This window comes from Lytechinus pictus, chromosome 7 (genome assembly GCF_037042905.1).
Source record: "Lytechinus pictus isolate F3 Inbred chromosome 7, Lp3.0, whole genome shotgun sequence".
NCBI lineage: Eukaryota > Metazoa > Echinodermata > Echinoidea > Temnopleuroida > Toxopneustidae > Lytechinus > Lytechinus pictus.
Genome location: NC_087251.1, coordinates 22,989,262 through 23,013,065, shown reverse-complemented (window position 1 = coordinate 23,013,065; position 23,804 = coordinate 22,989,262). Strand labels below are relative to the sequence as shown.

At 35.0% G+C, this 23,804-nt stretch overlaps 1 protein-coding gene across 7 annotated transcripts in view; it reads right to left on the bottom strand.

Annotated features, from left to right (window-relative positions):
* LOC129265378 (neurogenic locus notch homolog protein 1-like) overlaps nucleotides 1–23,804 on the bottom strand; it is a 68,250-nt gene that overhangs the window by 34,192 nt on the left and 10,254 nt on the right. For 3 of the 7 annotated variants that reach the window (XM_064102241.1, XM_064102243.1, XM_064102246.1), the window contains exons 3-19: nucleotides 23,272–23,295; nucleotides 21,659–21,757; nucleotides 20,802–20,900; nucleotides 20,341–20,439; nucleotides 19,768–19,866; nucleotides 16,853–16,951; nucleotides 13,675–13,773; nucleotides 13,095–13,193; nucleotides 11,792–11,890; nucleotides 10,404–10,502; nucleotides 9,113–9,211; nucleotides 7,715–7,813; nucleotides 6,310–6,408; nucleotides 4,911–5,009; nucleotides 3,753–3,851; nucleotides 2,494–2,592; nucleotides 1,090–1,188 (exon numbers count right to left, since the gene is read on the bottom strand). In XM_064102241.1, the coding sequence (XP_063958311.1) occupies nucleotides 1,090–1,188; nucleotides 2,494–2,592; nucleotides 3,753–3,851; nucleotides 4,911–5,009; nucleotides 6,310–6,408; nucleotides 7,715–7,813; nucleotides 9,113–9,211; nucleotides 10,404–10,502; nucleotides 11,792–11,890; nucleotides 13,095–13,193; nucleotides 13,675–13,773; nucleotides 16,853–16,951; nucleotides 19,768–19,866; nucleotides 20,341–20,439; nucleotides 20,802–20,900; nucleotides 21,659–21,757; nucleotides 23,272–23,295 (1,608 nt within the window). The remainder of the gene's footprint in view (nucleotides 1–1,089; nucleotides 1,189–2,493; nucleotides 2,593–3,752; nucleotides 3,852–4,910; nucleotides 5,010–6,309; nucleotides 6,409–7,714; nucleotides 7,814–9,112; nucleotides 9,212–10,403; nucleotides 10,503–11,791; nucleotides 11,891–13,094; nucleotides 13,194–13,674; nucleotides 13,774–16,852; nucleotides 16,952–19,767; nucleotides 19,867–20,340; nucleotides 20,440–20,801; nucleotides 20,901–21,658; nucleotides 21,758–23,271; nucleotides 23,296–23,804) is intronic. The other 4 variants (XM_064102242.1, XM_064102244.1, XM_064102245.1 and 1 more) reach the window with 3 other exon arrangements.

Genomic DNA, 23,804 nt, shown 5'->3' with positions numbered 1-23,804 from the left:
TTAATATTCAGGCTCGTAAATTCATATTGCAGGAAACATGTGTGCTGAATTTCAGCATGGTGGAAAAAAAAATGAAACAGTCAACTTTTAATGTCATATTGTTGTTTTTAAGCTATTACACCATAAAGAAATGGAACCTAACCAATCATTTTTGACGCTGTACACAACTTAATACTATAAAAGAGCTCAAAAAGACCCATTATAAGTTAAATGGAGTACACGTAAAATTTGTATGAAAATAAGGTTTTAAAAAAGTAAGCAGAAATTAGGGCAATGAATCAAATATGGATTTATTGCTTAACTTAAAGGAAAAATATATGAATTTAAAGGATGAATTGGTTTTTAATTCAAGGGGGATACTTCATGGCTGCAGAAGACTGTTATGCATCTCCCCGCTATATTTTCGGGTCGTTTTTCCTTCTGTCCTGTTTTCGTTCTCGCGATTACTATAAATCCTTTTGAGGGGAACACTTTAAATTTGGCGTTTGTTTGCATATGTGAGTTCAAATGATCTGAAAAAACTTAGCTTCACGAGGTCAAAGGGCAAATGCCACAGAGGTCATTTTATATATTGAAATAGACAAAGTTGGTAACTGTTTGACACACATCTCCATTAAATCCACTAGTACAAGTGCATGTATCGTTCTCCTCACAAGTACCTCCACTGAGACAAGGGTTGCCAGCAGTGCAGTCAACTACATAGAGGGTTAGTGAAAAGGTTATTTTGTGAGGGTGTGGGAAAGAGAGACAGAGCCTGCGACTGAGAAAAAGATATAATCATATTTTATGTGTGTATATAAATATATATATATGTGTGTGTGTGTGTGTGGGGGGGGGGGGTATATATATATGTATATATACGACCCAAAATATGACTACTAGGCAAATAATATTCTGACTCCAATAGGGCAAATTATGCATTCATGTGGTCATATATTGACCGTTTCCCACAAGAAATTTACGAGAAAATCAATGTCACATTTCGGTATTCTTTATGCACTAGGTCTACTGTAAATTGTATTTTTTTAAGGTAAGCTTCCTTAATAAGGAAGCCACTCCTTTGTAAAGAGGTTTGTTAGAACTACATACTTGCATCACATAGAACTCCAGTCAACCCCGCAGAACATGGACACGCGTTGTTCGCACAAGTAACTCTATTCATACAAGGGTTGCCGTCAGTACAGGAAACTAGAGAGAGAGAGAAAAATGATATCGAGAAAGATAGATGGTAGAAAATGAAGTTATGGGTGTGTATGTATGCATGTATATTGCATATATTGATAAAGAAAATAAATTAATAGGTTATAAAGATGATACCTTAATGGAAACTTATTGAAGTATGACATATTTACAAGATTTGTGAAGGCATGATTTTTTAATTCATCTAATATTGAATATTATTAATATTCAGGCTCTATATTCATATTGCATGAAACATGTGTGCTGAATTTCAGCATGGTGAGAAAAAAAATGAAACAGTCAACTTTTAATGTCATATTGTTGTTTTTAAGCTATTACACCATAAAGAAATGGAACCTAACCAATCATTTTTGACGCTGTACACAACTTAATACTATAAAAGAGCTAAAAAAGACCCATTATAAGTTAAATGGAGTACACGTATAATTTGTATGAAAATAAGGTTTTAAAAAAGTAAGCAGAAATTAGGGCAATGAGTCAAATATGGATTTATTGCTTAACTTAAAGGAAAAATATATGAATTTGAAGGATGAATTGGTCTTTAATTTAAGGGGGATACTTCATGGCTGCAGAAGACTGTTATGCATCTCCCCGCTATATTTTCGGGTCGTTTTTCCTTCTGTCCCGTTTTCGTTCTCGCGATTACTATAAATCCTTTTGAGGGGAACACTTTAAATTTGGCGTTTGTTTGCATATGTGAGTTCAAATGATCTGACAAAACTTAGCTTTACGAGGTCAAAGGGCAAATGTCACAGAGGTCATTTTATATATTGAAATAAACAAAGTTGGTACCTGTTTGACACACATCTCCATTAAAACCACTAGTACATGTGCATGTATCCTTTTCCTTACAAGTACCTCCATTGAGACAAGGGTTGCCAGATATAATCATATTTTATGTATATATATATATATATATATTTTTTTTTTATATATACGACCCAAAATATGACTACTAGGCAAATAATATACTGACTCCAATAGGGCCAATTATGTATTCATGAAGTTATATATATATATATATATATATATATATATTGGGCCGAAATTTACCGATTCCCACAATGTAGGTTGTGGAGACATTTTATCATGCGCTTTCGAAATTTGATGTCAAAAATTCTCAACTCTAAAAAAAAAGATTAGGAAATTTTATTTTGCCACACTTCGATGTTCTATATGCACTAAATGTATTTAAAAATTATTTTAAAACACATAAAGGGTAAGTTTTTGTTAACAAGGAAAGGTAAGAATAGCGACTTTTCTTATTAGATAAGGATTGTTAGAACTTCATACTTGTATCACAGAGATCTCCAGTCAATCCCTCAGAACATGAACACGTGTCGTTCTCACAAGTAGCTCCATTTATACAAGGGTTGCCGTCAGTACAAGAAACTAAAGAGAGAGAGAAGAAATTGATATCGAGAAAGATAGAGGGTAGAAACGAACTTAGTTTTTATTTCGTCGTTATTACACCATAAGAAAATTGATCCTTATCAATTACTGTTGAATACGCACATGACTCAATATCGGAAGAAAATAATACAAATCTTAAGTTAAACAAGGCATATTTTGATTTAAACAAAAGTTTTACAGGGCATTTACAATTATTATTTCGAGTGTAAATAAACCTTCTTATCAGGAAGAAAACGAGTCAAAAGTAACAGAAATAAGGGCAGCATATCAAACAGTGATATTTTTTCTTTAATTTCCTTGACGGAGAAATTTATCAGAAAACTTAAGGGTAATAGGCCGAATTGAGACTCTGTTCCGGATCACATTTTCATAATACTAACGCGACTAAGTAAGAGATCAAAACGCCTAAGTTGTCTTCATTTCATGTTTTTTTAACTTTGAAAACAAATTACGTTGACTGATTGTCAACAAAAGGAAGGCACGTTGATCATACCACTCTGTACCTGACCTATATATTCTTTATGTATACTTTTTACGATCGGGGCCCGTATTCCATAAATGGTATAAGCATGATTGAGTCGAAAATCTAAGCGGTTTGTCCTATTTTCTGTCGAAGGCAAACAAAAAATGAGCCAAAACGTGTATCTTAGAATTTGACTAAGAGTTTTTGCGCCTTTGAGACTGATTTAGGATGTATGGATAAGTAACGTTTCTGGAAACTGCAGTCAGTATGTATTCCATAAATACAAATGGCTAAAAAGTTTCCCCAAACTTTAAGACAGCTGTGAGTTGTCTTAACTCTTGGTTGCCGTTTACCATAGTACGCAGGAAAGATGGCAGTTTTTTGTTTTGTGTCTTTGTGTGTGTGTGCATGATTTTTTGTGAAAATCATGATTTCATTTATTTTACCCCGCCCCCCCCCCCCAAATAGAGGGAAAAGACCGACAGGATGGTGGATGTGTTGGGAGGGTCTTCTTCCCCGTGTTAGTGAAATTCACTTTCCATTTCTACGCGGCCTCCGTAATGACATCAGGATGCGATTTTGGCTTTAACACGTAAAATGCGTTTGGTCAAACAGTACCAAAATGGAAAACCACACACATACACTCATTTTAATAAGATGTGTTAGAAATTCATACTTGTTTCACACAGATCTCCAGTCAATCCCACAGAGCATGAACACGCGTCGTTCTCACAGGATGCTCCATTCATACAAGGGCTGTTGCCACTACAGGAAACTAAATAGAGATAGCAATAGAGAAAGAACGAAAGAAAGAGATATGGGCACAAGTATGAATTCATAATGTCATTATATTGTTGTTTTAAGCTATTACACCATAAAGAAATGGAACCTAACCAATCATTTTTGACGCTGTACACAGCTTTTAATACTATAAAAGAGCTCAAAAAGACGCATAAGTTGAATGGAGTACACGTAAAATTTGTATGAAAATAAGGTTTTAAAATAGTAAGCAGAAATTAGCGCAATGAATCAAATATGGATTTATTGCTTACCTTAAAGGAAAAATATATGAATTTGAAGGATGAATTGGTCTTTAATTTAAGGGGGATACTTCATGGCTGCAGAAGACTGTTATGCATCTCCCCACTATATTTTCGGGTCGTTTTTCCTTCTGTCCCGTTTTCGTTCTCGCGCTTACTATAAATACTTTTGAGGGGAACACTTTAAATTTGGCTTTTGTTTGCATATGTGAGTTCAAAGGATCTGACAAAATTTAGCTTCACGAGGTCAAAGGGCAAATGTCACAGAGGTCATTTTATATATTGAAATAAACAAAGTTGGTAACTGTTTGACACACATCTCCATTAAATCCACTAGTACATGTGCATGTATCGTTCTCCTCACAAGTACCTCCATTGAGACAAGGGTTGCCAGCAGTGCAGTCAACTACATAGAGGGTAGTGAAAAGGTTATTTTGTGAGGGTGTGGGAAAGAGAGACAGAGCCTGCGACTGAGAAAAAGATATAATCATATTTTATGTGTGTATATAAATATATATGTATGTGTGTGTGTGTGTGTGTGTGGGTATATATATATGTATATATACGACCCAAAATATGACTACTAGGCAAATAATATACTGACTCCAATAGGGCAAATTATGCATTCATGGGGTCATATATTGACCGTTTCCCACAAGAAATTTACGAGAAAATCAATGTCACATTTCGGTATTCTTTATGCACTAGATCTACTGTAAATTGTATTTTTTTAAGGTAAGCTTCCTTAATAAGAAAGTCACTCCTTTGTAATGAGGTTTGTTAGAACTACATACTTGTATCACATAGAACTCCAGTCAATCCCTCAGAACATGAACACGTGTCGTTCTCACAAGTAGCTCCATTCATACAAGGGTTGCCGTCAGTACAGGAAACTAGAGAGAGAGAGGAAAATGATATCGAGAAAGATAGATGGTAGAAAATGAAGTTCTTGGTGTGTATGTATGCATGTATATTGCATATCTTCATAATGAAAATAAATTAATAGGTTATAAAGATGATATCTTAATGGAAACTTATTGAAGTATGCCACATTTACAAGATTTTTGAAGGCATGATTTTTTAATTTATCTGATATTGAATAGTATTAATATTCAGGCTCGTAAATTCATATTGCAGGAAACATGTGTGCTGAATTTCAGCATGGTGGAAAAAAAAATGAAACAGTCAACTTTTAATGTCATATTGTTGTTTTTAAGCTATTACACCATAAAGAAATGGAACCTAACCAATCATTTTTTGACGCTGTACACAACTTAATACTATAAAAGAGCTCAAAAAGACCCATTATAAGTTAAATGGAGTACACGTAAAATTTGTATGAAAATAAGGTTTTAAAATAGTAAGCAGAAATTAGGGCAATGAATCAAATATGGATTTATTGCTTAACTTAAAGGAAAAAATTTATGAATTTAAAGGATGAATTGGTTTTTAATTCAAGGGGGATCTTCATGTCTGCAGAAGACTGTTATGCATCTCCCCACTATATTTTCGGGTCGTTTTTCCTTCTGTCCCGTTTTCGTTCTCGCGCTTACTATAAATCCTTTTGAGGGGAACACTTTAAATTTGGCTTTTGTTTGCATATGTGAGTTCAAATGATCTGACAAAATTTAGCTTCACGAGGTCAAAGGGCAAATGTCACAGAGGTCATTTTATATATTGAAATAAACAAAGTTGGTAACTGTTTGACACACATCTCCATTAAATCCACTAGTACATGTGCATGTATCGTTCTCCTCACAAGTACCTCCATTGAGACAAGGGTTGCCAGCAGTGCAGTCAACTACATAGAGGGTTAGTGAAAAGGTTATTTTGTGAGGGTGTGGGAAAGAGAGACAGAGCCTGCGACTGAGAAAAAGATATAATCATATTTTATGTGTGTATATAAATATATATATATGTGTGTGTGTGTGTGTGTGTGGGGGGGTATATATATATGTATATATACGACCCAAAATATGACTACTAGGCAAATAATATACTGACTCCAATAGGGCAAATTATGCATTCATGGGGTCATATATTGACCGTTTCCCACAAGAAATTTACGAGAAAATCAATGTCACATTTCGGTATTCTTTATGCACTAGATCTACTGTAAATTGTATTTTTTAAGGTAAGCTTCCTTAATAAGAAAGTCACTCCTTTGTAATGAGGTTTGTTAGAACTACATACTTGTATCACATAGAACTCCAGTCAATCCCTCAGAACATGAACACGTGTCGTTCTCACAAGTAGCTCCATTCATACAAGGGTTGCCGTCAGTACAGGAAACTAGAGAGAGAGAGAGGAAAATGATATCGAGAAAGATAGATGGTAGAAAATGAAGTTCTTGGTGTGTATGTATGCATGTATATTGCATATCTTCATAATGAAAATAAATTAATAGGTTATAAAGATGATATCTTAATGGAAACTTATTGAAGTATGCCACATTTACAAGATTTTTGAAGGCATGATTTTTTAATTTATCTGATATTGAATATTATTAATATTCAGGCTCGTAAATTCATATTGCAGGAAACATGTGTGCTGAATTTCAGCATGGTGGAAAAAAAAATGAAACAGTCAACTTTTAATGTCATATTGTTGTTTTTAAGCTATTACACCATAAAGAAATGGAACCTAACCAATCATTTTTTGACGCTGTACACAACTTAATACTATAAAAGAGCTCAAAAAGACCCATTATAAGTTAAATGGAGTACACGTAAAATTTGTATGAAAATAAGGTTTTAAAAAAGTAAGCAGAAATTAGGGCAATGAATCAAATATGGATTTATTGCTTAACTTAAAGGAAAAAATTTATGAATTTAAAGGATGAATTGGTTTTTAATTCAAGGGGGATACTTCATGGCTGCAGAAGACTGTTATGCATCTCCCCACTATATTTTCGGGTCGTTTTTCCTTCTGTCCCGTTTTCGTTCTCGCGCTTACTATAAATCCTTTTGAGGGGAACACTTTAAATTTGGCTTTTGTTTGCATATGTGAGTTCAAATGATCTGACAAAATTTAGCTTCACGAGGTCAAAGGGCAAATGTCACAGAGGTCATTTTATATATTGAAATAAACAAAGTTGGTAACTGTTTGACACACATCTCCATTAAATCCACTAGTACATGTGCATGTATCGTTCTCCTCACAAGTACCTCCATTGAGACAAGGGTTGCCAGCAGTGCAGTCAACTACATAGAGGGTTAGTGAAAAGGTTATTTTGTGAGGGTGTGGGAAAGAGAGACAGAGCCTGCGACTGAGAAAAAGATATAATCATATTTTATGTGTGTATATAAATATATATATATGTGTGTGTGTGTGTGTGTTTGTGTGGGTATATATATATATGTATATATACGACCCAAAATATGACTACTAGGCAAATAATATACTGACTCCAATAGGGCAAATTATGCATTCATGGGGTCATATATTGACCGTTTCCCACAAGAAATTTACGAGAAAATCAATGTCACATTTCGGTATTCTTTATGCACTAGATCTACTGTAAATTGTATTTTTTTAAGGTAAGCTTCCTTAATAAGAAAGTCACCCCTTTGTAATGAGGTTTGTTAGAACTACATACTTGTATCACATAGAACTCCAGTCAATCCCTCAGAACATGAACACGTGTCGTTCTCACAAGTAGCTCCATTCATACAAGGGTTGCCGTCAGTACAGGAAACTAGAGAGAGAGAGGAAAATGATATCGAGAAAGATAGACGGTAGAAAATGAAGTTCTTGGTGTGTATGTATGCATGTATATTGCATATCTTCATAATGAAAATAAATTAATAGGTTATAAAGATATCTTAATGGAAACTTATTGAAGTATGCCACATTTACAAGATTTTTGAAGGCATGATATTTTAATTTATCTGATATTGAATATTATTAATATTCAGGCTCGTAAATTCATATTGCAGGAAACATGTGTGCTGAATTTCAGCATGGTGGAAAAAAAAATGAAACAGTCAACTTTTAATGTCATATTGTTGTTTTTAAGCTATTACACCATAAAGAAATGGAACCTAACCAATCATTTTTTGACGCTGTACACAACTTAATACTATAAAAGAGCTCAAAAAGACCCATTATAAGTTAAATGGAGTACACGTAAAATTTGTATGAAAATAAGGTTTTAAAAAAGTAAGCAGAAATTAGGGCAATGAATCAAATATGGATTTATTGCTTAACTTAAAGGAAAAAATTTATGAATTTAAAGGATGAATTGGTTTTTAATTCAAGGGGGATACTTCATGGCTGCAGAAGACTGTTATGCATCTCCCCACTATATTTTCGGGTCGTTTTTCCTTCTGTCCCGTTTTCGTTCTCGCGCTTACTATAAATCCTTTTGAGGGGAACACTTTAAATTTGGCTTTTGTTTGCATATGTGAGTTCAAATGATCTGACAAAATTTAGCTTCACGAGGTCAAAGGGCAAATGTCACAGAGGTCATTTTATATATTGAAATAAACAAAGTTGGTAACTGTTTGACACACATCTCCATTAAATCCACTAGTACATGTGCATGTATCGTTCTCCTCACAAGTACCTCCATTGAGACAAGGGTTGCCAGCAGTGCAGTCAACTACATAGAGGGTTAGTGAAAAGGTTATTTTGTGAGGGTGTGGGAAAGAGAGACAGAGCCTGCGACTGAGAAAAAGATATAATCATATTTTATGTGTGTATATAAATATATATATATGTGTGTGTGTGTGTGTGTGTGGGGGGGTATATATATATGTATATATACGACCCAAAATATGACTACTAGGCAAATAATATACTGACTGCAATAGGGCAAATTATGCATTCATGGGGTCATATATTGACCGTTTCCCACAAGAAATTTACGAGAAAATCAATGTCACATTTCGGTATTCTTTATGCACTAGATCTACTGTAAATTGTATTTTTTTAAGGTAAGCTTCCTTAATAAGAAAGTCACTCCTTTGTAATGAGGTTTGTTAGAACTACATACTTGTATCACATAGAACTCCAGTCAATCCCTCAGAACATGAACACGTGTCGTTCTCACAAGTAGCTCCATTCATACAAGGGTTGCCGTCAGTACAGGAAACTAGAGAGAGAGAGGAAAATGATATCGAGAAAGATAGATGGTAGAAAATGAAGTTCTTGGTGTGTATGTATGCATGTATATTGCATATCTTCATAATGAAAATAAATTAATAGGTTATAAAGATGATATCTTAATGGAAACTTATTGAAGTATGCCACATTTACAAGATTTTTGAAGGCATGATTTTTTAATTTATCTGATATTGAATATTATTAATATTCAGGCTCGTAAATTCATATTGCAGGAAACATGTGTGCTGAATTTCAGCATGGTGGAAAAAAAAATGAAACAGTCAACTTTTAATGTCATATTGTTGTTTTTAAGCTATTACACCATAAAGAAATGGAACCTAACCAATCATTTTTTGACGCTGTACACAACTTAATACTATAAAAGAGCTCAAAAAGACCCATTATAAGTTAAATGGAGTACACGTAAAATTTGTATGAAAATAAGGTTTTAAAAAAGTAAGCAGAAATTAGGGCAATGAATCAAATATGGATTTATTGCTTAACTTAAAGGAAAAAATTTATGAATTCAAAGGATGAATTGGTTTTTAATTCAAGGGGGATACTTCATGGCTGCAGAAGACTGTTATGCATCTCCCCGCTATATTTTCGGGTCGTTTTTCCTTCTGTCCCGTTTTCGTTCTCGCGATTACTATAAATCCTTTTGAGGGGAACACTTTAAATTTGGCGTTTGTTTGCATATGAGAGTTCATATGATCTGACAAAACTTAGCTTTACGAGGTCAAAGGGCAAATGTCACAGAGGTCATTTTATATATTGAAATAAACAAAGTTGGTACCTGTTTGACACACATCTCCTTTAAATCCACTAGTACATGTGCATGTATCGTTCTCCTCACAAGTACCTCCATTGAGACAAGGGTTGCCAGATATAATCATATTTTATGTATATATATATATATATATATATATATATATATATATATTTATATATACGACCCAAAATATGACTACTAGGCAAATAATATACTGACTCCAATAGGGCAAATTATGCATTCATGGGGTCATATATTGACCGTTTCCCACAAGAAATTTACGAGAAAATCAATGTCACATTTCGGTATTCTTTATGCACGAGGTCTACTGTAAATTGTATTTTTTTAAGGTAAGCTTCCTTAATAAGGAAGTCACTCCTTTGTAATGAGGTTTGTTAGAACTACATACTTGTATCACATAGAACTCCAGTCAATCCCTCAGAACATGAACACGTGTCGTTCTCACAAGTAGCTCCATTCATACAAGGGTTGCCGTCAGTACAGGAAACTAAAGACAGAGAGGAAAATGATATCGAGAAAGATAAATGGTAGAAAATGAAGTTCTGGGTGTGAATGTATGCATGTATATTGCATATCTTCATAATGAAAATAAATTAATAGGTTATAAAGATGATATCTTAATGGAAACTTATTGAAGTATGCCACATTTACAAGATTTTTGAAGGCATGATTTTTTAATTTATCTGATATTGAATATTATTAATATTCAGGCTCGTAAATTCATATTGCAGGAAACATGTGTGCTGAATTTCAGCATGGTGGAAAAAAAATGAAACAGTCAACTTTTAATGTCATATTGTTGTTCTTAAGCTATTACACCATAAAGAAATGGATTCTAACCAAACATTTTTGACGCTGTACACAACTTAATACTATAAAAGAGCTCAAAAAGACCCATTATAAGTTAAATGGAGTACACGTAAAATTTGTATGAAAATAAGGTTTTAAAAAAGTAAGCAGAAATTAGGGCAATGAATCAAATATGGATTTATTGCTTAACTTAAAGGAAAAATATATGAATTTGAAGGATGAATTGGTCTTTAATTTAAGGGGGATACTTCATGGCTGCAGAAGACTGTTATGCATCTCCCCGCTATATTTTCGGGTCGTTTTTCCTTCTGTCCCGTTTTCGTTCTCGCGATTACTATAAATCCTTTTGAGGGGAACACTTTAAATTTGGCGTTTGTTTGCATATGTGAGTTCATATGATCTGACAAAACTTAGCTTTACGAGGTCAAAGGGCAAATGTCACAGAGGTCATTTTATATATTGAAATAAACAAAGTTGGTACCTGTTTGACACACATCTCCTTTAAATCCACTAGTACATGTGCATGTATCGTTCTCCTCACAAGTACCTCCATTGAGACAAGGGTTGCCAGATATAATCATATTTTATGTATATATATATATATATATATATATATTTATATATACGACCCAAAATATGACTACTAGGCAAATAATATACTGACTCCAATAGGGCCAATTATATATACATATATATATATATATATATATTGGGCCGAAATTTACCGATTCCCACAATATAGGTTTTGGAGACATTTTATCATGCGCTTTCGAAATTTGATGTCAAAAATTCTCAACTCTAGAAAAAAAAATTAGGAAATTTTATTTTGCCACACTTCGATGTTCTATATGCACTAAATGTATTTACAAATTATTTTAAAACACATAAAGGGTAAGTTTTTGTTAACAAGGAACGGTGAAAAATAGCGACTTTTCTTATTAGATAAGGATTGTTAGAACTTCATACTTGTATCACAGAGATCTCCAGTCAATCCCTCAGAACATGAACACATGTCGTTCTCACAAGTAGCTCCATTTATACAAGGGTTGCCGTCAGTACAAGAAACTAAAGAGAGAGAGAAGAAATTGATATCGAGAAAGACAGAGGGTAGAAACGAACTTAGTAGTTTTTATTTCGTCGTTATTAAACCATAAGAAAATTGATCCTTATCAATTATTGTCGAATACGCACATGACTCAATATCAGAAGAAAATAATACAAATCTTAAGTTAAACAAGGAGTCAAAGGTAAACAGAAATAAGGGCGGCATATCAAAAGTGATATTTTTTCTTTGAATTCCTTGACGGAGAAATTCATCAGAAAAGGGTCATAGGCCGAAGTGAGACTCTGTTCCGGTTATTATTTTCATAATACTAACGCGACTAGGTAAGAGATCAAGACGCTATAAGTTGTCTTCATTTTATGTCTTTTCAACTTTGAAAACTAATTACGTTGACTGATTTTCAACAAAAGGAAGGCACGTTGATCATACTACTTTGTATCTGACCTATAGAAACTTTATATATACTTTTTACGATCCAGTGCCCGTATTCCATAAATGATATAAGCATGATTAAGTCGAAAATCTAAGCGGTTTGTCTTATTTTCTGTCAAAGGCAAACAAAAAAATGAGCCAAAACGCGTATCTTAGAATTTGACTAAGAGTTTTTGCGCCTTTGAGAGTGAATTAAGGATGTATGGCTAAGTAACTTTTTTAAAAACTGCAGTCAGTATATGTATTCCATAAATACACATGGCTAAGAAGTTTCCCAAAACTTTAAGACAGCTGTGAGTTGTCCTAACACTTGGTTGCCGTTAGCATAGCTCGCAGGAAAGATGGCAGCTTTTTGTTTTATGTATTTTTGTGTGTGTGCATGACTTTTTGTGATTAATAAGTTCATATATCGTTCATGGAGACTATTCACATAGATAATTCACTTTAATCTAGTTGAAAATAATAAAGCTGACTAATTCTTAGTCAAAATTTGGTCAGACGTCCCGCCGATCGAATCATGATTTTATTTATTGTACCCCGCTCTCCCCCCCCCCCCCCCCCCATAGAGAGAAAAGACCGGCAGGGTGGTGAATGTGTTGGGAGGGTCTTCTTCCCCGCCTTAGTGTAATTCACTTTCCTTTTCTTCGCGGCCTCCATAGTTACATAGGGATGCGATTTGGGCTTTAACACGTAAAATGCGTCTGATGAAACAGTACCAATATGGAAAACCACACACATACACTCATTTTAATAAGATGTGTTTGAACTTCATACTTGTTTCACACAGATCTCCAGTCAATCCCACAGAACATGAACACGTGTCGTTCTCACAGGTAGCTCCATTCATACAAGGGCTGTTGCCACTACAGGAAACTAAATAGTGATAGCCATAGAGAAAGAATGAAAGAAAGTGGAGACAGAAAGAGATATGGGCACAAGTATGAATTCATATGAAAATGAGTAATACAAAAATTAGGCAGAGTTATGGCAGCGTATTAAATATATGGATTTGTTTTTTAGCTTCAATGAAAATATACATGAATTTAAGGACCGTACTAATGCCCATTTAATTTTACTAGGATCCTCGTAGGATGAATTGGTCTTACGTGGCTTAAGAATGCTTTTATGCATCTGCCAACTGTAGCTTATTTCCGGAGGCTTTATATTTTCTGGTCGTTCGTCCTCTCCCGTTTTTAATCTCGCGATAACTAAAGAAAATTTGGACGGTTCATCTTCAATCTTTGTGTGTGTGTGTAGGTGAAAATTTAAATACTATGACAAGATTGAGATTCACTAGTTCAAAGGGCAAAGGCCACAGAGGTAATTTTATACATTTAATAAACAAAGTTGGTACCTGTTTGACACACATCTCCAGTTAATCCAGTATTACATGTACATGTATCGTTCTCACAAGTACCTCCATACAGACAAGGGTTGCCATCAGTGCAGTTAACTACATAGAGAGATAGTGAAAACGCCATTGTGTGAGAATGTGAGATAGGATGGTGATACACATACGTCGAAGCTGGACTCAATCCGGCGTCGGAGGCGACTCGACTTTTGAGTCCGCCTTTGGATGTGGTTTGAAGCCGGAGTCACGCCTGCTGCAGTCCTGCAATTGTAATGTGTTTCACCCCAATTGGACTCAGGTCGGCCTGACCGCTGAACTAGCTATAGGCCTAACAATAGTTATAGCTAACGAACCGTGCGCATGGTGTAAATGTTTACATGAAGAGTCAGGTGACTCGTGTCACTTGAATAGGCGATGTGAAGGCAGCTCCAAAGCAGGGGTCGGTGTGTAACATGAAGAAAGGCAGAGCGAGAAAGAAAGAGGGGGATCGAGAGAAACAAAGACTGGGATTCTTGGACCGAGATAAGACAATCATACGATTATAATAGGCTACATACATAGCAAAACCCATATATATATGGGTTTTGCTATGTATGTAGCCTATTATAACAGTATGATTGTATATATATATATATATATATATATATATATATATATATGTATATATATAGATGTGTGTGTGTGTGTGTTTTGCTATGTATGTAGCCTATAATAGTATAGATTGTCTTATCTCAGTCCCAGAATCCCAGTCTTTGTTTCTCTTGATCCCCCTCTTTCTTTCTCGCTCTGCCTTTCTTCATGTTACACACCGACCCATGCTTTGGAGCCGCCTTCCGCCTGCAATGTGAACCTACCTCTAGATCATAATGCCCCTGATTTATATGCATATCAATATATATGTATATATATATATATATAATATATATATCTCTTATATGCCGATTCAGACTATGTATGTATGTATATATATATATATATGTATCTCTCTCTCTCTCTCTCTATATATATATATACAGTGCGTCCCAGAAAAAAACGAAACCGAGATTAAGCGATGATTTATCATAACTTCATCACAAATACAATAGACAAGTGACCTACCAATGTAAAGCTTAGAATCTCCACTTTCATCTGATAATACTTAGATTATTCCCCATTCACGCATGAGTGAGCAAAAACAATTTGAAGAAAGGATACCAACAACTCATTTGGCGGGAGGTATCTGAATTTCAAAAAGAAAATCACATGCCTAAAAAGTTCAATATCTGCTCTTTTATTTGATACCTTAATCACAAAAAATGGTCAAGAAGTAAAAAAGTTATGTTCCCTCGAAACAACGCTTGTATTTCCATAATTTCATTAAATAAACGTGTTTTCACCGGTTTCCCACAGAAGCTATCGCATGGTTAACAAAAGACATAATGCATGGCTGATCGTCAACAAAACGGAGTGTCAAGTGAGTTTGAACGCTAGCCTGTAGAACCCCTTAATTTTATGAAATTATTGAAATTCAAGCCTCATTTCAAATAACCATAACTTTGTTATTTCTTGACCATTTTCCGTAATTGAGGTATCAAATTAAAGAGCAGATATTGAACTTTTTGTCTCACCTGCATAGCAGAGTGAGACTATAGGCGCCGCTTTTCCGACGGCGGCGGCGACGGCGGCGGCGGCGTCAACACCAAATCTTAACCTGAGGTTAAGTTTTTGAAATGACAGCATAACTTAGAAAGTATATGGACCTAGTTCATGAAACTTGGCCATAAGGTTAATCAAGTATTACTGAACATCCTGCCTGAGTTTCATGTCACATGACCAAGGTCAAAGGTCATTTAGGGTCAATGAACTTAGACCATGTTGGGGGAATCAACATCAAAATCTTAACCTAAGGTTAAGTTTTTGAAATGTCATCATAACTTAGAAAATATATGGACCTAGTTCATGAAACTTATACATAAGGTTAATCAAGTATCACTGAACATCCTGCATGAGTTTCACATCACATGACCAAGGTCAAAGGTCATTTAGGGTCAATGAACTTTGGCCGAATTGGGGGTATCTGTTGAATTACCATCATAACTTTGAAAGTTTATGGATCTGATTCATGAAACTTGGACATAATAGTAATCAAGTATTACTGAACATCCTGTGCAAGTTTCAGGTCATATGATCAAGGTCAAATGTCATTTAGGGTCAATGAACTTTGGCCAAATTGGGGTATTTGTTGAATTACAGCCATAAATTTGAAAGTGTGTTGGTCTAGTTCATAAAACTTGGACATAATAGTAATCAAGTATCACTGAACATCCTGTGCGAGTTTCAGGTCACATGATCAAGGTCAAAGGTCATGTAAGGTCAAAGAACTTTGGCCACGTTGGGGGTATTTGTTGAATTGCCATCATTTCTCTATAAGTGTATTGGTCTAGTTCATAAAACGTGGAAATAAGAGTCACAAAGTATCACTGAACATCTTGTGCGAGTTATAGTAGTTTTCAAAATCAGCACTGCTGCTATATTGAATCGCGTGATGCAGGTGAGACGGCCAGAGGCATTCCACTTGTTTAAATTGTGGTTTTCTTTTTGAAACCCAGATACAGCCCGCCAAATGACTTTTTGATATCCCCTCTTCAAATTGTTTTTGCTCACTCATGCTTGAATGAAAAATAGTCTAAGTAATTTAAGATGAAAGAGGAGATTCTAAGCTTTACAATGGTAGGTCATTTGTCTATTTTATTTGTGATTAAGTTATGATAAATCATCGATAAATCTCGGTTTCGTTTTTTGTGGGACGCACTGTATATACATTCATATTTACGACCAAGATATGACCACTAGGCAAAACACGATGTCAAAAATGAGGAAATGCAAAGAAAAAGGAAAATTGATGTCGTCAATCGTGATAGAGCCTGCGAATCAGGATGTTCACCGTACTTCAATATTGATTTTATGAGAATAATATTTTCCTTTGATCTAATTTGGTACACAAATTATGAGATACATAGGCATAGCCGCATGGAACTTAAAAATATGTGAAATGTTATAACTCCAATCGTTACGGTAAGACCCATGAATGGTTTTTGCATAAACTTCCACCCCCTTCCTCAAAACTCCCTTGATCTACATTACCAATTATATAGGTAAAACACACATAGATCATTCAATAAGGTGTGTTGGAACTCCATACCTGTTTCACACATATTCCCAGTCAATCCCGCAGAACATGAACACGTGTCGTTCTCACATGTACCTCCGTTCAGGCAAGGGTTGCCGGCAGAACAGTCAACTAGCAAGAGAAAGAGAGATGATACGAATACAAATTTACCTCCACTTTATTGTTATTGCACCAAAATGAAATTTATCTTAAACAATGAAGTGCCTGAAGCGCCCATTACTAAACATTAGTAGAAACATATACCAACTAATATGAAACAGCATGAATTCTTATTTGAAATGATCTATTTATGACTGAGAAAAATATATGATATATATTTGATATGCTTTTCTGTTGTTAATGGTAGCATTTAAAAAAGACTAATTGAACATATATTAAATCTGAGTGTGCTTCAATTTTTCAAGATAGTAATATTTTCTTAAATCCAAGGTAGGGTTATTCTATCTCATCCTATTAATTTTAATCATACACTGCAAAAACTTCGCGTTGAAATTGGCATCAGTTAGCGTCCCTGTAGTACCTCACCCTGGAGTGTTAAATCTACATCCTATTGATTGAACATACACCCTTAAAAATATCAGCCCAAAGTATTGTACTAACATAAATAGGTGATGACTTAACACTAAAAAGCCTATTTTGGCGCCAATTAAGGAAGACGGTACTGGGCTCATCCCCCTTAATATCTCGGCCGTCAACCACTAAAATCGGCACGCGCGTTACCCATGGCATAATCTAGAAAACTGTAAGATCACATTTTTCGAAAATATCAATACTTACTAATTACGCTAATCTATTAGTAAAATCAAATCAAATCTAATTAACTAAATGAGCATCCCCCCATTGATATATTTCTTCGCAGACTCTTTTTAGGACTCCTATCAAATGTGCTTTTAAAAATTCAATATCACAATTTTTTTCTAATGTGTTTCTTTGTTTTTGTCATTTTTTTGTCTTTTTTGTTTCCATGGGAATTGTTAGCGAGTTTATTCTGACCATACACGGTTTAAACAGGTGAAGCAAAAATATTTATATAAGATCTTTGGCTTCAAAACACAAATTGCATTGGATTTGTACACAAATTCACGTTTTGAGCAATTTTGGTTCTGACATGTACTTACGAAATGTGTAATTTCAGGCGGCGTACCCGGGGATCCCTAATTTGGTCTCAAAAGTTGCGCAAGACTTGAAGGAAAATCCACTGTATGGCTCCCGATTTTCGCGTTACAGAGTTATTGGAAAAGTTTTGAGGGGTCTCTTTCAGCCCCCTAGTATTATAAGGGTCAACATTAAAAAGGGAACACAAAAGTAAGATGACTGTGGTCGTCAGTACACCAATGAAAACTGTTTGATTCACGTGGTTGTATCAAAGAAACAAATGGAAATATCGTAAAAGAAACCTTGAGTAAGATATTACATATTATACATCGCAGAATTTTGTATCAATATTTAAGTTGGTACCCGTTTGACACGTGTCTCCAGTAAATCCAGTAATACATGTACACGTATCACTCGCAGCACATGTACCTCCGTTGAGACAAGGATTTCCGGCAGTACAGTTAAATACAAAGAGAGATAGTGAACTCATATGTTCTAGTTGGTTTGAACCGGTTCCTTGTAGTTCCCAGAGACAAGACTGAAAAGAAGAACCTTACTGGAGTGATATATAGGATCCCTTGCCAAGTAATAACTGCCAGTGGTGTAGGCAAAAAATCCTACATGGGAGAAACGTCGCCCGAGTTCCGTGTCGGAAGTTTCTCAGCACATTCGTATTGAATCGCCGGGAAATACCCTGGACCTCGACAAGGAGGAGATCTTAGACAGGGAGGATAGATGGTTTGAGAGAGGAGTGAATGAAGCCATCTACATAAGGCGCACAAACCTTCGCTGAATCGTGACGGGGGCCGATAAAACCTTCCAAGAGTTTATGACCCAATTCTTTGCCGCTACGTCACTTCCGGCGAAGATCAGTCGGGTCATATCCCTGAAGAAGACTGAAGTGTGCAATTGAAATTTTGGAGGTAATTTTTGCCGAATTTCTTTTGCATTAGGATCAGCAATTTGAATTTTGGAAGACGACGTATTACATCGAAGAATACGGATTCATCTATTGAATTAACTTTGCTGCAGCTCAATGAATTTCTTCGTATACTTCTGATTTATGTTTCTTTCTTATCTGATGGGTTGAAAAAGGGAGATGTAAGGAAGAAGCGGAGTCGAGCTACTTTCCTTTGATCCCATTCTTGACACCACCAATAAGTTTCGCGCTAATCTGCATCTGTAAACCAGCTGATTAGCTATTACAACGCATGATAAACAAGTGTTTAAAACTCGCAAAATAGAATATCGTATCTCGGCAACTGTTTGATTACTATGTTAACAATATCCTTATTAATAGTTGAATGTGTAATGCGTGTTATTCGTAATCGCAGTCTATTTAATTTTCATACTATTTTAAACTGCTAAAGTAAAATGCATGTGGAAACACGCACAATCAAAGTATTTTATATCGAGTATTGTAAATCGTAGGTTAAATGACAGGAGAATAACATGTGCGCAAATGATTAACGCACTCAAATATCAATTTCCCTTTATTCAACACTGGTTTAGTGCTAAATTTGAGAGATTAGTTCGGTGCCCTATTTCTAACTTAAACCATTCATGAGCTTTGTGATTTATATTGCTATTTGATCAATACTTTTAAACATTAAAAACACGTTCTGGGCGTCCAGCCGCATGGAACTTTGAAATTTAAGTGGAATGTTACGAATCTCATTATCATGCTTTAAGACCCATGAATATTTTTTTCATGAATTAAATGAGTTTCAGCTCATTCCTCACAACTTCCTGGTTAAACACTACAAATTAACTAGGGAAAACACACATAGCCGCTGCCGCTCATTTCAATAAAGTGTGCTGGAACTTCATACTTGTTTCACACAAATCTCCAGAGAATCCCGCAGAACATGAACACGTGTCGTTCTCACAGGTACCTGTGTTCATACAAGGGTCGCCATCAGTACAGCTAACTAAATAGAGATAGCAAGAGAAAGGATGAGAAAAGAACGGGGAGACAACAAGAGACATCGTTGATATCACCTTTTCATTTCCTTATATTGTTAAAATTAAGTCATAATGGCTTCAGGAAATTGATCCGAACCAATTGTTTTTCAGAGTGCATACGACTTTAATATTACAAGAAAGACACATTATGAGTTACGTGGGGCAATTCATGTGGATGTGTATGTGAGGGGGCAAATGCAATGTAAGAAAAGAGGCCATCATCATCGTAAAAACAATTCCTTGGGTGTTAATTGAAATGATTAAGACCTAACATATAACAAGGTGTTTGATAAATTGCAGACAATCTATGTTTGGTAGGAAGTCTTTATCACTTGGGTCAAACAGGGATGATGATGTTCGTCCTTCGCTGGCAAAGACGACCATAACGTATGGAAAACCACACACAGCCACTCATTATATAAAGGTTAAGAACTTCATACTTATTTCACACAGATCTCCAGTCAATCCCGCAGAACATGAACACGTGTCGTTCTCACAGGTAGCTCCGTTCATACAAGGACTGCCAGCAGTACAGTTAACTAGAGAGAGAAAGAGATAGAATAAGAGAGAATGAGAGAAAGAACAAGGAGACAGAAAGGGAGATCGTATAAATTAACCTTTAATTTAATTATATAGTTCCTTCGAAGTTATTACAACTAAACGAAATTGATCCTAACCAAAATTGAGAGTGCATACCAATTTTTATATTACGAAAAAGACGAATTATGATTTACACGGGACACAAGTATGAATTCATGTGCTAAGGGATGTGAAAATTAGGGGGTAATGCAATATAAAGAAGAGGCCATCATCAATCCTCAAAAATATCGCACTCCCTTAGGGGTTAAATTGGTGTCTATACAAAACACCAATAGCCACTTATTTTAATAAAACTTCATACTTGTTTCACAAAGATCTCCAGTCAATCCCGCAAAACATGAACAGGTGTCGTTCTCACAGGTACCTTCATTCAGACAAGGGTTGCCAGCAGTACAGTTAACTAGAGAGAGAGATAGAGATGGTACGAATAAAAATAAAACATTCCTCTACTTCCTTGTTGTATAAGTTGGTATTACATCAAAAAGAAAATTGGTCCTAATCATTAAAGTGCTGAGAGCGCCTGTGCCTCAACATAAGCAGAAAAAATATACAAACTATACGAAACGCTAAGAAGTATGAATTCATATCTGAAATAATATGTTTTATGATTGAGAAAAAAATTCGATATTCTCTTTTGTTGTTAAAATAATGATTAAAATAATAATTAAAATAATACATTCAATCTGGATGTGCTTCAATAAATCAAGATATAAATCTCCTTTTTAATGCAAGGTAGGCCCGATATGGTTTATTCTACCTAATCCTCTTAATTCGAATCTTACACTGTACACTGTAAGAGCTTGGTGTTGAAACTGGCACCAGTTAGTTTCCCTACAGGACCACACTCTGAAGTGTTAAACTTACATCCTATTGATTTAACACAACACCATTGAATGAAAAAATAACATCCAAAGATATTGACCTAACGCCCATAGATGATTAATAAGCACAAAAAAGAACACTGGAGTAAAATGACTGTTGTGGTAGTCCAAAACAAAACAACGGATTTTGGTAGGTTCTGCTATTTTCACATGGTTGTATCAGATGTAACAAGTTAAAAAAAAGGGTAAATGAAACCTTGAAAATTTAAGCAATATGAAAGATTATCCATATACATATTATGCTACACAGAATTTTAATCAATATTATAGTTAGTACCTGTCTGACACGTGTCTCCAGTAAATCCATCGACGCATGAACACGTTTCGTTCATACATGTTCCTCCGTTCAGACAAGGATTACTGGCAGTACAGTTAACTACAAAGAGAGATAATGACGCAGAACGCGTTTGGGAACATATATAATGTATTGTCAAATGCCCTTTATCACAATGAAGTCTTTGTCGGGTTGGAGAATTGAAACAGCAGTTCCGTCCTGGACTCTGGACAAACAACATATTTCGATTTTTCGTCAGCTCCGAAAGGCAGGACGGAACTGCTGTTCCAATTCACTCATTTTCTACAAACACTTCCCAGCTTTTCCTTGTGATTTCACTTGCATTTTCAATGCGTTTACCATGCTCAAGGATTTGGAGACACAGAACGAGGAAGGCTGCATTTTTTTCCAAATCAGAGATCGACTAGACATCTGTTATAGTACTCATCCTAAGCACCAATATATACTTTTTAAGAACGCATTTAATCTCCCTTTGTCATGTAAAATTGTAACATTGTTCACCACGACACTTCTTTAATACGTGTTCCTAGGACCCTACACATTTTTGGCTTAAAGGAGAATGAAACTCTTGGAGCAAGTTAGCTTTTGTGAAAGCAGAAAAATCAAAGAATGAGATCAACAAAAGTTTGAGTAAAATAGGACTAGCAATAGAAGAGTTATGAGCATTTGAATGTCGAGATCACTAATGCTATGGAGATCCTCCCATTGGCAATGCGACCAAGATCTATGATGTCACAGATGAACAACTCTCCCCTTTTGGACACTGAAAATATACCCCAAAACATCTCGTTTTGCTCATTCTAACCATATGACAAACGATTCATCAATTATATAATGTTGTGAAACCTCTGTACTTGTCCTCTCATAAAGAGAACACCTCACCTTGTGATAGACTATATAAAAGTGAGAATATAAGTGAAATAAGTACTAAAGTAATGAGGGAGTTGTACGTGTGTGACATCACAGATCTTGGTCGCATTGCCAAAGGGAGGATCTACATGGCATTAGTGATCTCAATATTCAAATGCTCATAACTTTCTTATTATTCATTCAATCTTCCTCAAACTTTCAACAATATGTTTCTTTGATTTTTCTCTTTGATATGGATTCAGCTGGTTTCAAGGGTTTCATTCTCCTTTAAGTACGACAATACTATACTATACTCTGATGGAAAAAGAACATTGATTCTATTTTTCTAAATCTATCCATTACAATAAATGTTATTTTTAAAACTTTTAAAATAGTCGGGCAAGAAATGCCCAACTATTAACCAACCCTGGGCAACCTAATGTCCTCACAACTATTGGTTAAAATCAGCCCATATTGGGTAATAAAAACTAATAATTGAGTAATAAATTTGCTCAATTGGATAATGATTGCCGGAATATATATATATATATATATATATTTACCAACATACATTAAGTGGACAGCATGTTGCCCAACACTTTAAGCGTGTATACGAGCTCAAGGGTGACTCCCCTTCGGTTTGTGTTTCTTCTCTGCATTACTGGTATACTCCCTCAAGCATGATATTTGCTTGAAGCAGACAGTAAACAATAAACAAATACATAAATAAATGAGAGTTCTATTACCTGCACCATCGATCCCTTCGAATCCTGCAGACAAAAGATGAAGAAAACGAGAAGGAAATATGTTTAATCTTGTATTGAATATGAAACAATTTACTTTTAAGATCAAGCATGATATTGACGTAGCATGAAATAATAATTCCTAATTGTTAAATCGTCCACCCTATGAGGTGTCTTGGCGATGTTGTTTTCTTTTTAATCTAATTGACCTATTTTGGTAAACAAATGAGAAAACGTTTCGAACAATTCCTTTTTGCCGCCTGACGAAAGTCAGTAGGAATTTGCGTGTAAAAAAGAGGCAATAAACTGATGTAAATGTGTTTTATCAAACTTTCACCTGTGACTATCATAAATTTATATCTTGAAACATTAATGATACGAGCTTATAACATAAGCCCTATTCTCGTTCTTAATATACAATGCTAATGATATTCATCAAGGGGGAAATTATCGTGAGTTACCTTGTAATTCTCCTCTTTTTAAATCCATGAAATTTGAGTTCGCTCTGGGTTTATGATTTGTTAAATAATAAAGAT